Source organism: Coloeus monedula (assembly GCF_965178545.1).
Source record: "Coloeus monedula genome assembly, chromosome: 1".
NCBI classification, from domain to species: Eukaryota; Metazoa; Chordata; class Aves; order Passeriformes; family Corvidae; genus Coloeus; species Coloeus monedula.
In genome coordinates, this window is record NC_138781.1 from 62,904,794 (window position 1) to 62,916,934 (window position 12,141).

General features: G+C 39.9%; 1 protein-coding gene across 1 annotated transcript in view; it reads left to right on the top strand.

The window, feature by feature from the left end:
• Positions 1-12,141, top strand: part of COL15A1 (collagen type XV alpha 1 chain) — a gene marked incomplete at its 3' end in the record, with an annotated part of 115,085 nt that overhangs the window by 49,102 nt on the left and 53,842 nt on the right. Inside the window, exons 10-14 of the mRNA XM_082277640.1 lie at positions 2,035-2,097; positions 5,747-5,824; positions 7,453-7,515; positions 9,262-9,387; positions 11,479-11,532. Of these exons, the coding sequence (XP_082133766.1) occupies positions 2,035-2,097; positions 5,747-5,824; positions 7,453-7,515; positions 9,262-9,387; positions 11,479-11,532 (384 nt within the window). The remainder of the gene's footprint in view (positions 1-2,034; positions 2,098-5,746; positions 5,825-7,452; positions 7,516-9,261; positions 9,388-11,478; positions 11,533-12,141) is intronic.

Sequence of the window (12,141 nt, forward strand, 5' to 3'; positions counted from 1 at the left end):
TTCTGGGGGGGTGCTTCACTGACCCTCCATAGACACATGCTTCCATGTTGCCTGCTCCTAACCTCAGCTGCAATTAACTTTGTAGTTAATTGAGAGTACTTTTGATTTGAGATGTACCTCTCACCCCTTTACTCTTGTACAGTAATTTGACTGCATCTTCTGCTTCATCATTCCTGCTTTCCTTTATCTGCGTTCCTCTACTTTACCCTTCTCTGTCACATTTGCTGTCTTCTTCCTGGGGTGTTCCTTCCCAGCTTCTCCAGACAACTCCCATGGCTGGGTCAGTTCACCACAAGCTGCTGATAGCCTGCACACGCATCCTCTGTGGTGAGGTACTGCTCAGCAATGCACACAATAACAAACCCGTAGCTGTCGTATTCTGTGCATGTCTCAGCTGCTCTTGTGTATCTGTCTTCTGCTGACACTCTACTGCCTGGCTTCTTTGTTTCCTTTCTCATTTGTTTGTTGCTACCACTTTGTGCATCTTTCCCCTCTCTAAGACCTTACCACCCAGAGTTTGTCACCATTCCCATGTCCGCTCCTGTTTTTCTATACTAATATGTGCCACTGCTGGGAGCTCAAATGAAACTGGTGTGTTTTAAGATATTAGAAAAATAATTCAGTAGTCATTCGTTGCATGCATTATTGAGCTCCTTCCTGAATGCTGCCTTCAGACAGTGGTATGTTCAAAGAAATGTAGCTAAGTTTGCAAATATTTAGCCAAAACTCAGGCTATGTGTCTTTAGGGTGTTATTGGACAAGAAGTTTATATTTTACATATTAACAGAAGCCTGACTACTTTCATGCAGCATATCTTCAAAGAAAATTCTATGAAACCAATATGTCTTAGAGAAAATTCTTCAAATGTAATTCAAATGCTTCAAAACCAATTGTCTTGTCCTTGTGAAAACAATCCTGTTTTCTATCATAGACGTCTTGCGACATTGCCTTGTATTTTTTGTAGCTACTCTTTCGTCCATGAGCATCTAGGTTCCAATTTTACATATACCCATGCAACTTTACTATTGGTTTGATGGGGCTTCACTCAGCAATGAAATTAGTATGTTCTACATTTATGTTGGTCATGTGTTTGCTACTTTTCTATGAACCTGCTACCCATTACTCTACAGGAAAAATCATCCTAGGAAAAAAGCCCACCCTTCAGTCTTAGAGATACATTTTTCTCCCTAATGACTTTATATAACCCTTCTTTAAAATTAGGGCACTCCTGAAATTTTTCCAGTAGAGTCCATAACCACAGCTGTCAAGATTCCCAAAATGCCAACGGGAAAATACTATTTATTTGCCTTCTGAATATTTTCTTGAGTGTCCTAACTGAATTCATAAGCAGCCCCATTTTATAATAGCACTGACTTTAAAGCTGGCGGGAGTTCTTTCTAGCCAATGAACAAGCCTCTATAGGAAGAGCATATGCATGCTGTATGTAGGTAATATGAAGATATAAAGAAGGGTAATTTGGGATTCATTTGACTGGTGAAGTTTAGAATGGAAAATGGGGTGAAATGCTATCTAGTATCCCACATTACCTGTCAGATGCATGTCCTCAGGAAGGATCCTAGTTGGTAGAAACTTAATAGATGCAGGTTGGTTAAGACAAAAAAAATGTTTTAGTAGATGATGGGAGCAGCCTTAGGTTAATGGTATGATTTGGTGCACTCAGAGCAGCAGCTGGAAGTAGTGTGTTACAAAGATTAGTTTTAAAAATCCTCGCCATCAGTGCTGTGGCGGTTCTGTTGGCACTCTGTCAAATCCAAATGCAGCCTGGGAGTGTTTCCATCTGTACCCCCCAAACAGGCTTCCCTGTCACTTGGTTGTAGGAAGAGTAGATGTGGTGAGAGGCACATGCTGGGCACTGCCAGGGGCATTCTATGCCAAGTCCCACACCTCCTCCCACTGCACAAACCAAGAGTTAGAATCTAGCACCCTTACATCCAGCCTCTGCTGCTAAGTGTACAGCTGTTCAACCAACATGAAAGAAAATGTCTAATTAAAAAGTTTTTTTTTTCCTTTTAGGGTAAAGATGGACTTCAGGGGTTGCCAGGACTGAAAGGAAAAGCAGGCCCAAAAGGTGAAAAGGTATGTGTCCTGTTAATATCCAACAATCAATCAGATACTATATATTCTTGGACATGTACTAATTTGGTACACTCTGAGAGAGAAACAAAAATATGGAATCACAGGAAGAATTTAAACATCCTACTGTTCATCCATGAACGGCTGGATGTCACCATAACAGAATCATAAGTATTTTTCAAGGATGCGAATAAACTTCATCAGTAGAAAAAGTTGGGAATTCACAGGAGAGCTAAGGAAGATGTATTGAACACTTAATAAAGAAAAGTCAGTTGTTGTCTATATCTGCTCTGGGCAACTTACTCTACTGGCTAAGTGATTTAACAGAAGCAGTACAATCATATTACTCTTAGGAAATGAACATAATTGAAATAACAGTTAAACCATCTGAAGTAACAGCTTGTATCTCTTCTGAGATGAAGTGAGATATAATGGATTAATCTATTATTAAAGTACATGTTGTACACAAAGTTGATATACAGATAGTAACTCCAAGTGTCAAATTAATAATCCCTTTCATCTGTTTAACAAAACAATACAGACTTCAAAAACACACAAACATGACCCATATGAATCTCATCTATTCAGATTCAGTTTTAAATGATCCAGAATCATTTCAAAGGTAAAATTAGTCTCCAGTACAGGAATCAGGTCACAAGATTGAATGGCAACCCCCCATCTCTATGTCCAGCTGTAATGGAAAGATGTGTTGGGCAGAGGGTTCTCATAAGCTGAAGAGAAGTAAAGGCATGTGGGGAGCATCTCAGGTACAGCATGATGGGGACACTCCTGCTCTCCTCTGGGACCTGTGTCAGGTACATGTTCACAAAACCAGGCAGCATGGGAGACAAACAGGAGGACTTACAAGTCCATGCAGAGTCACAGGACTACCACCTTTCAGAGGTTACAGAGACATGGTGGGATTGCTCACAACTGGAGTGCTATAGAGTGTGGATACAGGCTCTTCAGGAAAGATAGGCTGGGAAGGCAGATTATCAGTAAGACATTATATCAGTTGTCAACAGGTATTACAGGCACCTAAATGTCATTTGACACTTAGCTTCTTAGGTTTCCTTCAAATCTGCTTTGGTCCTTCTTGTGACCAGAGTTATTTCTAGGGTGCTTGGTACTGATGTAAGTAATTCATTTGTAGGAAACCATAAAATCAGTCAGGACACTTTCAGTGGAAACAATGGAAAAGATGTTCAAATTATGGCTGTTTACATTTCTTCTATTTATAAGCTAGGGGCAAATTAGCAAATGCATTTTACTTTGCAGCTGCTACAGCCGCAGCTCCTGTTAGGTGACCACTCCAATCTTCAGCAACAAGTGCTGCACCTACACTGCCAAATGGAACAGGCCCAGGAACTGACTGATTTGCTGATGGTTCAGACTTGCAGGCATGGTCCCTGACAGTGTTTTGGCCTGTATCAAATAGACCTCGCTCAGACAATGCCTCAGGGGTAGCATCAGTTGTTAACTGCTCCCAGTATGCTGCAAGATGAGACTGCATAGGTTGGCTCTATACTCCTCCAGTGCCATCCCAGTAATCTTTTTTCAAATACTCATGCTGATGGATTTCAGTATATTTCTAGCTTTATTTCATGCAAAATGCACAAAAAACCATACTCAAAATACTAGCTTTGAACATGCAGGGCTAAAAGGAGTCCCAGAGCCAAGTACTTAAGCACTGTGAGCCCAGCCAGGCTGTTCTAGCTGACCTCATGGCCAAAGGCCACCCAGCCTTAGTTTATTGATCAGAGTAGCCATCAGAAGGAGAACATTTCAGCAGCAGGAGAGACAGCTTAGCTGTAGAGAGCAAAAGTTATATTGGAAAGGAAAATACTCCAGTAGTCTGTTCCTGATTACCTTTATGGCTACTTTAGTAAAGACTTCTTAAGATTAGTTTTTTATTTAAAAACTGGACTAATATTTTCAAGGGACACTTAAAAGAGACATTGTGAAGTTAGCAAATGAGTGCTAAAAATCCTAATAGGTTCAAAAGCACTAAGGAAAGCTGACAGTTTCGTATGCAGAGCTTTGTCTTGGCAATACTTTAAACAGACACAATTCCTGCAGTAAAAACAGGACAAACAAGAAGACACTGCTCTGTTTCTCTATTACACATGTGAATTATTTTTAAGTTATCAGTTGTTCAGAAAATTGTTTCAATATCCAAATCAGTGTGATTTCCTAGGCCTGGCTGTGTTGGTAGGGTGAGGGAAGCTTTAAGAATTGATCTGTAAACACACACAAAATTTCAAAACAGTTATGCTGTCCAAGCACAGTCAACACTTTCCCCAGTATAATAATATCTAAATTTCAGGAACAGTAGTAGGATCCACCTTCTTCTTTCTGGTTCTTCTCATGGAAAATAGAAAGCCAAGAATGAGTGGGGCACTACACATCAGTGGAGAGTGGGCAGCTGCCTGTCACTTTTCCACTGTGGTCCGTGTTCTGTGTAGAGATACAGCCATGAGATGCTCCTTGGGAACGGATACAGTTAGGCTTCCCAAAACTGGCTGTGACCCAAATACGAGATCTGGGGTTTTTGTCTTCCTTGCAGTGCACACAAAGTGGAAGAAATTGCATGAAAGCAAGCACCAAACACTGCCAGAAACTAATATAATAGTCATTGGAAAAAAAGTGAAGGATGTGTTAAAATGAATGAAGAGCATCTGTAAATGAACACACTGGCAGACAGGGAAAATAGCCCCAAATTAATTAAACACATTCTCTATGGATCTGACTGAAGTATCACTATAGAAACCATTCGACAAAGCCACAGGGAACAAAGAGCTCAATGAATACATTTATCTAATGGACTCTGAAGCATAAAGAACAAGTGACCAAGAAGCACTTAAAAGTCAGTGTTTCCTGCTATGTAACTGAATATGTGAATTTAGAGAATTAAAATGCTCATAAGCCCAGATAGCAAATTGGCAGTTTAGAGGGTAAAGCATAGATCAGTAGAGGCAAAACCTCAACTCTTGACTTGAGTGAAAAATACTGGACTTGAGCAGAAAAGTTATTAAAAGTCATAAACATAAGCTGAAGCAGTTCAAACTAACCTCAGCAAAATGTCAGAGGTGATGTAAGAAAGACAAAGTATAAGAAATGGTAGTAATTATGGAAGGAAATGGCACATATTTGAACAGGGTCTTTCATTGTGTTGGCAATAGGTAAAGGTCAACACATAGAAGAAGAATCATGTCATGGTGGTATTGAAAAAAGATTACAGAGGGTAGCAATAAAATCAAGAAATTTACAGATTGAGTACCATGGTGTGACCATGTTGACTACTTATTGATTTATTTATTTATTGGGAGGGCCATATATAATGTACCTTAAAAATGCAAGAGCCACAGTTAAACCTTACTCTGGAAAGACATATGTGCTGCCTAATGCTGTTAATACTGCTTGTACATTTGCAAATTCATTGCAGAAGTTAGAAAAGGAGGAGTTCTTTCTTCCATTGCCCATGCAAAGATCATGTTTCTTGGGAGCGTGTCTTTGAAATTAACAAAGTCCAACCCTGCTCATAGCATCTAAGCAGTCACTCTTGTGACTGGAAATCCACACAGATTGCAGCTAGTGCTTATAGTCTTTATATGGTTAAATCCTTGTTGATTTATCTTAATTCCCATTTCAGGGTGATCCTGGTGAGGGATTGCCAGGACCCCCTGGACTTCCAGGACCTGCAGGACCATCTGCTCCTTCCAGAGGATTAGTGAGTATTTGGGGTTCTCTGTCAATGAGCTCAGCTTGCCACAGAGGAATCCAGAACTAAATAGGAGGTTTTCTCTGGGAAAGCAGCCTGACTGCCACAGAGATAATCATGTTTTCTAAAACATTCATGCCGAAATGCAAATAAATGTCTGACGAAGTGTGTGAATTCTGTAAGCTACATAAACACCCAGTATTCCCACTTTAAAATGTCAGTGGATGTGTGTGCTCTCCTGTGCAAAAGCAACAATATATGGGAGAACATGAAACAAAAATTTCCACAAAAAGGCATTATAAACCTGAATTATTAATTTCTTCCTGCTACTGAACAGAGAAATGGTTTGACAGTCAGTTATGTTTGCTGTCATTAAATACTAGAACACATATCAACATGATAACTGTTTGTATTTTGAATGCTCAGTACTCAGGCAATGTTAAAGAGTAAGTTTCAAATCCATCTTTCTGCTGTACTTGGACTTTTCCCACTGTATCTATGAGGATACATGTGCACGCAGCTAAAGAAGGAATCTGGCCTGAATTCTCAGTTCATGGTGTGAGAGCTGATTTTACACGTAGACATAATTCACCACTGACACAGTGGAAATCCTGTGGTGGACTTTTAAAGAAAACCATCTCTCACATTGGGTATTGTGAGTATTTAACAAGACAGTTTGAAACATATTCCACTGGCCAAAATGGATTATATGCTTCCCTGATTCTGGGCCTGTTGAATTATGCCAATATATTTCTGCAGCATAAAAACAGAGTAACAGTGTTCTGCTGCACTATTGAGCCTGCACTGATGCTGACTTCAATAGACCAGCTCCAGATCCCTAGGACAAGGTGCTCCAGTCCAACAGTTTCACCCAGTCAAAGGCCACTTCCATAAATGTAGCAGTGAACACCAAGTCCTACACTGCCTTTACTTTCTTGTTCTCTGTGACAGCAAGTTTCAAGGCCTTTTATTCTGTAGTGATGTGGAAGTCTCAGTGCAGCCAAGGAATGCATCCTCACCTCTCATGCATTTGAAACATTAGCTTTGGTACTGTGATAGGTAGTGCTTCTCTCTGTGCTTTTCTTTGTAGTTTGCAAAATGTACACAACTATGAAACTCACCAAGGACTAAACACTGTTTTCTCAACAGAAGGTTTTAGAAAGGGCTTCAGTATATTGATGTATCTTTACAAAAGTCATCTTTTTGATTCCAGTTGCAGGAATCTCAGAATCTGGCTTTTTAAATAAGGGGCACATTGTAGGAAACTGGGTTTATTTGTAAGGTCTTCATTTTAGGATATTCTTAATGTTGGCAGGTGTCTTTCTGAAGTTAAAATTTTTCTGAGATATTACTTCAGTTCACTTAAACAGTCACATAGCATGTGTGTCCTGCAGGACAATTATTACTGTGCTCATAGAGCACCTGCAGGTAAATACAGTGCTCAGTGACTAGAGAAGAAGATGGTATGAAACACCAGAAACATAAGTAAAATGTTTTTGTTGTATTATAATTTATTTTACCAGTGACAGACTGCTGTAAGGATATTGATGGTAGCTGTATTTCCAGTAAATGTCAGTGATACTTGCATTAGTCATCTTTAGAACCAATAATTCAAAACCGAATTCTCCTAATTTCAGAATAGACTCGAACCTGAAGAATCAGGTTCTGGAGATACTGACAGAGAGACTGAGATTTTAAGGGTAAGTATATATTCATATTTCTCCTAATAAAGATCTTTATTTTACTCGTGCAAGTTGTAGAAGGTTAATTTCATAATGCAAGTTTTATACATGCTTAATTTACAGCATTTGTAGGGTTTCGTTTCAAGATGAGAAAAGGCCTAAGAGCTTGTGAGTGGGGAAGAAGTATGAGACAGAAGCAGGCCAACAAAGAAATAATAGCAAGAGGACTTTTTAAAATGAGGAAATGCTTTTAATCTGACTATGAGAAGACAGTAAAGAGGAGAGAGAGGTGAATCATAGATCATAGAAGCACAGAAAGACCTTAAATGTCATCTTGTTCCAGTGCCTCTGCCATGGGCAGGGAAGCCTTCCACGAGACCAGGTTGCTCAGAGCCCCATCCAACCTGGCCTTGAACACTTAAAGGGATGGAGCATCCACAGCTTCTACAGACAACCTGTTCCAGTAACTCACCACCCTCACAGCAAAGAATTTCTTCCTAATATCTAATCTAAACCTACTCTGTCAGATTGCCCCTTATCCTGTTACTACATATCCTTGTAAACCAACCCTCTCCTGCTCTCTTGTAAGCCACCTTTAGTCAGTGGAAGGTGCTATATGACCCTAGTCTTTGCTTTTTTTGAATTTGGAGGACCTGTTTAAAAAAATAAGTGTGCCTGTATGACATGCTTTATGGTGCAGCTTTCTGGTGAACAGAACATCAGTAACCCTGCAGATTTCTGAGTTCCTTATGGTTCCTATGAAGTCCAGGATGCTACAGCATGGAGGCATCTGCTTTGCAACACAACTAGCGATATTTTTAATTCTCTCGAGCTGGTTTCTGCCTCTGGATTTCTTTTCTGTTTTTTGGGGTTTTTTTTCTCAAAAGTGCTTAATGCCTTATTCTCAAGGCCCTTCAGGAGATAATTGCCACATGCTGGAAGTTAGCTATCTTGCCTAATATAGGAGCCTCTTTAGATGCCCTTTGTAGGTAACAAGACAGGTGAGTGCCCTGCAGAAGGCCCTGTTTACTGTACTGAAAATCCAAGATGACCCTCTTCCTGACAGAATCCTGTATGTGGCTCTAAGTCAGAATTAAAGATTTCCTGACTTAAAGTGCCATGGCCCAAAATTTCAAGCTCTCCATGTTTGCCTGCTAATGCAATCAGTAACACATATGGGCTTGCACATGAGAGGGAATAATTGCAAATGTACTGTTTCTCCTAAAGTAACATTTCATTCATTTAATTCAATTTAAATACCTCTCCTCATGTCTGTGAGATCTTTAGAGTGGAGGCCAGTGTTACAGCATTAAGCATGAATAGATATTATCAGTGCTCTAGCAATAACATGGTGAAATCCTATAAAATGGTAGAGAAAAAACCAACCACTTCCCTCAGTACAATGATCCCTTGGTTTCATTATGGTTAGGTCTCTTATCACCAGGTTGATCCTTAGGATATGTCTGAGATATTCACTGGGCTACAGAGAGCTGACACAAAATTTTTTGGTTTTCAATTTCTTGCTTGCTGATGCGTCCTATGAGGTGGCACAGGTCAGAGAGCACGGGTGAGGGAGGTCAGTGTGACCCCATGTAAGGGTGTATCTGTGAAACTAAAATTGGTTCTCAGTGAAGCAGAAGTGGGGTAGAAACCCAAGCTGAGTTTTACGAGCCTGAACAGCCTTATGTGAGCTCTTTCCTGTTCTACGGATATAGAAATGAACCTGGCTAGGGTAATTTCTAACAGTCCTGCTGATTTATCCAGGGTCTTCCTGGGCCACCAGGCCCTCCAGGACTGCCTGGTCTTCCAGGAAAGCCAGCACCTGATTCAGGTGTAGGACCTCCTGGGTCACCAGGAGAAGACGGAGCTTCTGGGGAACCAGGCCCTGAAGTGAGTACCCTTTTGTTCACAAATATTGATGTTGTTTCTGTCCTGCAACACTAAGTTCTAAGACTTACAGTCTGTATAATTCTTAATAAAATTGGAGAATATTTTTAATTTAAGAGCTTGGATCTTACCCGAGTTTTTTACCAAAAAGAAAAAACAACACCAAAAACCAGAAAATTTTTGTTAATGAAATCACATTACTGCACAGCAGTAATGTACATTTGACAGACAGATACTGGTAAATCTGGACCAGAATAAATTAAAAGTAAGAATGCTTTTGCCAACACTGAATAAGACTAAGTATTAGTTTTCCTGTGGTGCTTTCAGGAAAATGAAGTTTGCTAAATCACCTACATAAGCCACAGAGAATTTCTAGAATAAACTGAATTTTCCTCTTTTCTCTTCCTTCCTTTTCTTCAGCTAGGTAGAAACACTTATTCCTGTGGACATGTGAAATGTAGTTCTACTGTAAAAAATGTTGCTAAAGTTCGACTTGCAAATAAATCCTCAATAAAGTGTTTTTTTCAGTGAAGAAAACCAATTTTTTTTAGCATTGAACAGCTCTGAGAATCCTCTCTGGAACTATGAGATTAGCTGAGTTGGTTGGAGCATGGTGCTGTTAAAGCCACAGTTGTGGGTCTGATCTCTGTGCGGGCCATTCATCTAAGAGCTGCACTCAGTGATCCTTGTGGGTCCTTTCCAATTCAGAATAATCTCTGATTCCATATATTTACTAATACGGTTCCTTTATCCCCTATCAGCCACCTGCCAGTAGAAGTTGTTCTCAGGGCTAGATTTGGCCTGTAAATTCATGCCACCCTCAGGGTGAGTCACCATTTCTGTACCTGACAAGGTGTAATTAGCATATATCAAGGAAGTGTATGGGTGGCAGGTGTTAAAAAGGAGATCTCACTATACCTCAGTTGTCTTGGAGGATGTTTTTTTGAGGATAACCAAGTTGGGAGTTGATACAAAATCTAAAAAGTGTTTGTCCATCCAGATGGAAAGCAGCATCTTTTGTGCAGAAGGAAATTAAGCACCCAAAATCTTTAATATGGGATTCAAGACGCACGTCCATGGGAAGCCAATGAAACCCGTTGTTCTCTACTGATTGTAATATGGATGGCAGTATAAATTTAAAAATCTGAAATAACAGATTTCATCTAACTGCTAAGCTCCCAACAGTACCTTTTTCTTTTCTGAATCCAAGACAGATGAAATTCTATTGAGGATTACAACTGTAATTTTAAGAAAATCCATTGGCAAGTCTTATAAAGTAGACATTGTTACCTTAATGTTTTATTGACTACATTCGATGAAGTGCAGTGTTAGATTGAAAGGTCCTCTATAACACCTTCTTTGTAATTCAAAATGTACTTTCAACTTTCCTGACTGTGGCTGTTTCTATATCTTTAGATTATAAATTAATTCAAATGGTCTAGGACATAGTACTAAAATTTGCCATAAAAGAATAATGTAAAAGCATGGGGAGGTTAGGCCCAGACTCATTGTTCCCATGTGAGGGTATCACTGGAGTTGTGTGAATCAAGAACACTGTCAACCCACTGGCTTTTCTGTTTGCAGTGACACAGAAGTCTCCTGTTTGACACCATTCCCTCCATATCACAACTGCTTTTAATTATTCTGCCACACAGAAAACCTGGCCACTTCTGATTTTGTCAACACCGAGGTTTCCTCAGCTGTTGTCTAGCACTGGCATTGCCAAAAGTGTGGATAACTGAGGTGCCTGGGGATTTCAACCCCTTCGTGTCTTTTACAGGATTGTCAACACCTGCTTGGATAGCACCATTATTTTTCATGCTAATGTTATATTTACACTATGCTGAGTTTTATTTTCGTTTATTATTTTATTATTGTTGTATAGTTTCCTATTAAAATATATTTAAATATTGGTTTGATACAAAGCCAAACTCTGAGAAGACAAGAAATAAAGATGTTACAACTTAGTGGCATGAGGTGCTGCACATGAGTCTTTCATAATGCTGTATCATCAGTTGGTCCAAAATACTCACACACATGTTCTAGAAACCGGGCTCTCAAGTGGCACCTGCTTTAGATTTACCGTCATTGCAGGGTCCTCCTGGCCGTGATGGAGTGGCTGGCCCACCAGGATGGAAGGGAGAAAAGGTGAGTTAAATGTCTGTCTTGCTCCTATTTCAGTGGAAAATCTTTGCCAATTCTAGGCTGTAAAAATCATAAACAGTTGTCCCTGCAACAAAAGAGCATCTGGCTTCAATATTTTTTAATGGAATTCAGATACTAATGGTTTATTAGAGCACATCTCAAAAGGCATATTCAGAAATCAGAATTTCCTATTGGATACTGTCTCATTTTCTGCAGCATGCAATATTCGATATGCAGTATGAACTACTCTGTTGTGATGTGCCATTCAAAAGCCAGTCATGACTGGGCTCAGACAGATGAGTCTGTAGTGGGAAAGAGAGAACTCCAGTTAGTCCAGCCTGGCACAGAGTCACAGCACATTATATGACAGGGGAGAAGAGCCTGAAGGAGCACAAACCATTTAATCTGGCAAACAGGAGACAAAGCCATGGCCTACCCTGGCTGGATACCAGGTGCCCACCAATGAAGGACTGATGGGTCAAGATAAGGACCAAGAGATCACTCAGTAATTACTGGCACAGGCAGAACAGACTTGACTTGGGGAAATTAATCTAACCTATTGCTAATCAAAAAGCCGTTTTAAGCACCATTTTTTTACACCCCACTTCAAGA